The sequence below is a fragment of the Palaemon carinicauda genome, chromosome 25, assembly GCF_036898095.1.
Source record: "Palaemon carinicauda isolate YSFRI2023 chromosome 25, ASM3689809v2, whole genome shotgun sequence".
Taxonomy (NCBI): domain Eukaryota; kingdom Metazoa; phylum Arthropoda; class Malacostraca; order Decapoda; family Palaemonidae; genus Palaemon; species Palaemon carinicauda.
This window is the reverse complement of record NC_090749.1, coordinates 25399119-25399950: the sequence shown is the minus strand read 5'-3', so window position 1 is coordinate 25399950 and position 832 is coordinate 25399119. Positions and strand designations below refer to the sequence as shown.

The 832-nt window shown below is 35.7% G+C and overlaps 1 protein-coding gene across 1 annotated transcript; it reads left to right on the top strand.

Moving 5' to 3' along the window:
* Positions 1 to 207: 207 nt before the first annotated feature.
* On the top strand, positions 208 to 585 carry LOC137618944 (protein FAM200C-like). Its single transcript, XM_068349148.1, has one exon. It carries the CDS (start codon positions 208 to 210, stop codon positions 583 to 585), a length of 378 nt encoding a protein of 125 aa, XP_068205249.1.
* The last annotated feature ends 247 nt before the right edge of the window (positions 586 to 832 follow it).

Sequence of the window (832 nt, the reverse complement as noted above, 5' to 3'; positions counted from 1 at the left end):
GCACACTGATGTAATCAGAGCTTCCACCGAAAAAAAATTCATCTTTGGAAAAGAAAAGTACAAGTTGGGAACTTTTCATCGTTCTCACATCTGAATGAGCTCTTGTCTGAGAAGAGAAAAAATAAGCAGTATGACGTGACAAAAGAGGTTTTATCAAATCGGGATTCCCTTATTGAGGAATTTATACACTATTTTCCAGATGTCTCAATGGAGAATTCTCTTTGGACATTGGTGCAGAATCCATTTAACACTGATGTGGAGTTGCTACTGGAATCACTGCAAGAGGAAGCCATCGATTTGAAATGTGACTTGAGCATGAAAAGGGACTTTGAAACAATGAAGTTAGAAGAGTTTTGGGTGAAATATCTCCCCATGTACCCAAAAGTAGGTGAAGAAGCACTTCGTGTGTTTCTTCCCTTTTCTTCTACTTATCTTTGTGAAGCAGGATTTTCAGCTCTTGTTGTTCTGAAAACAATACAGCGGAACCGACTTGATATAGAAAATGACTTGCGTTGTGTGCTGTCATCCTTCAATTCTAGAATTTCTGATCTTGTGAGGAAGAAGCAGCAGCAACCATCTCACTAAACTTGACCATAAATTGTGCCTGAGTCTCATAAGTATTTCTAAATATTATATGCCATGTTTTCAAATTATCTATTGTTAAAATTGCAACTCAATTTTGCCAATTTGCTAATGTTCAAACTTTTTTTCGCTCACTTTGAACCAAATGTTTCGTTTTCAGTTACTGGAATGTACTATTATTTGCTTTAATTGGCTTTCATTATTAAAATGTACAGTAATACAAACAAAAATCTGTTTTCCTGTACAATGC

Coding starts and splice junctions, on each gene's coding strand:
- LOC137618944 (XM_068349148.1), top strand. CDS start 208: ATGGAGAATTCTCTTTGGACATTGGTGCAGAATCCATTTAACACTGAT.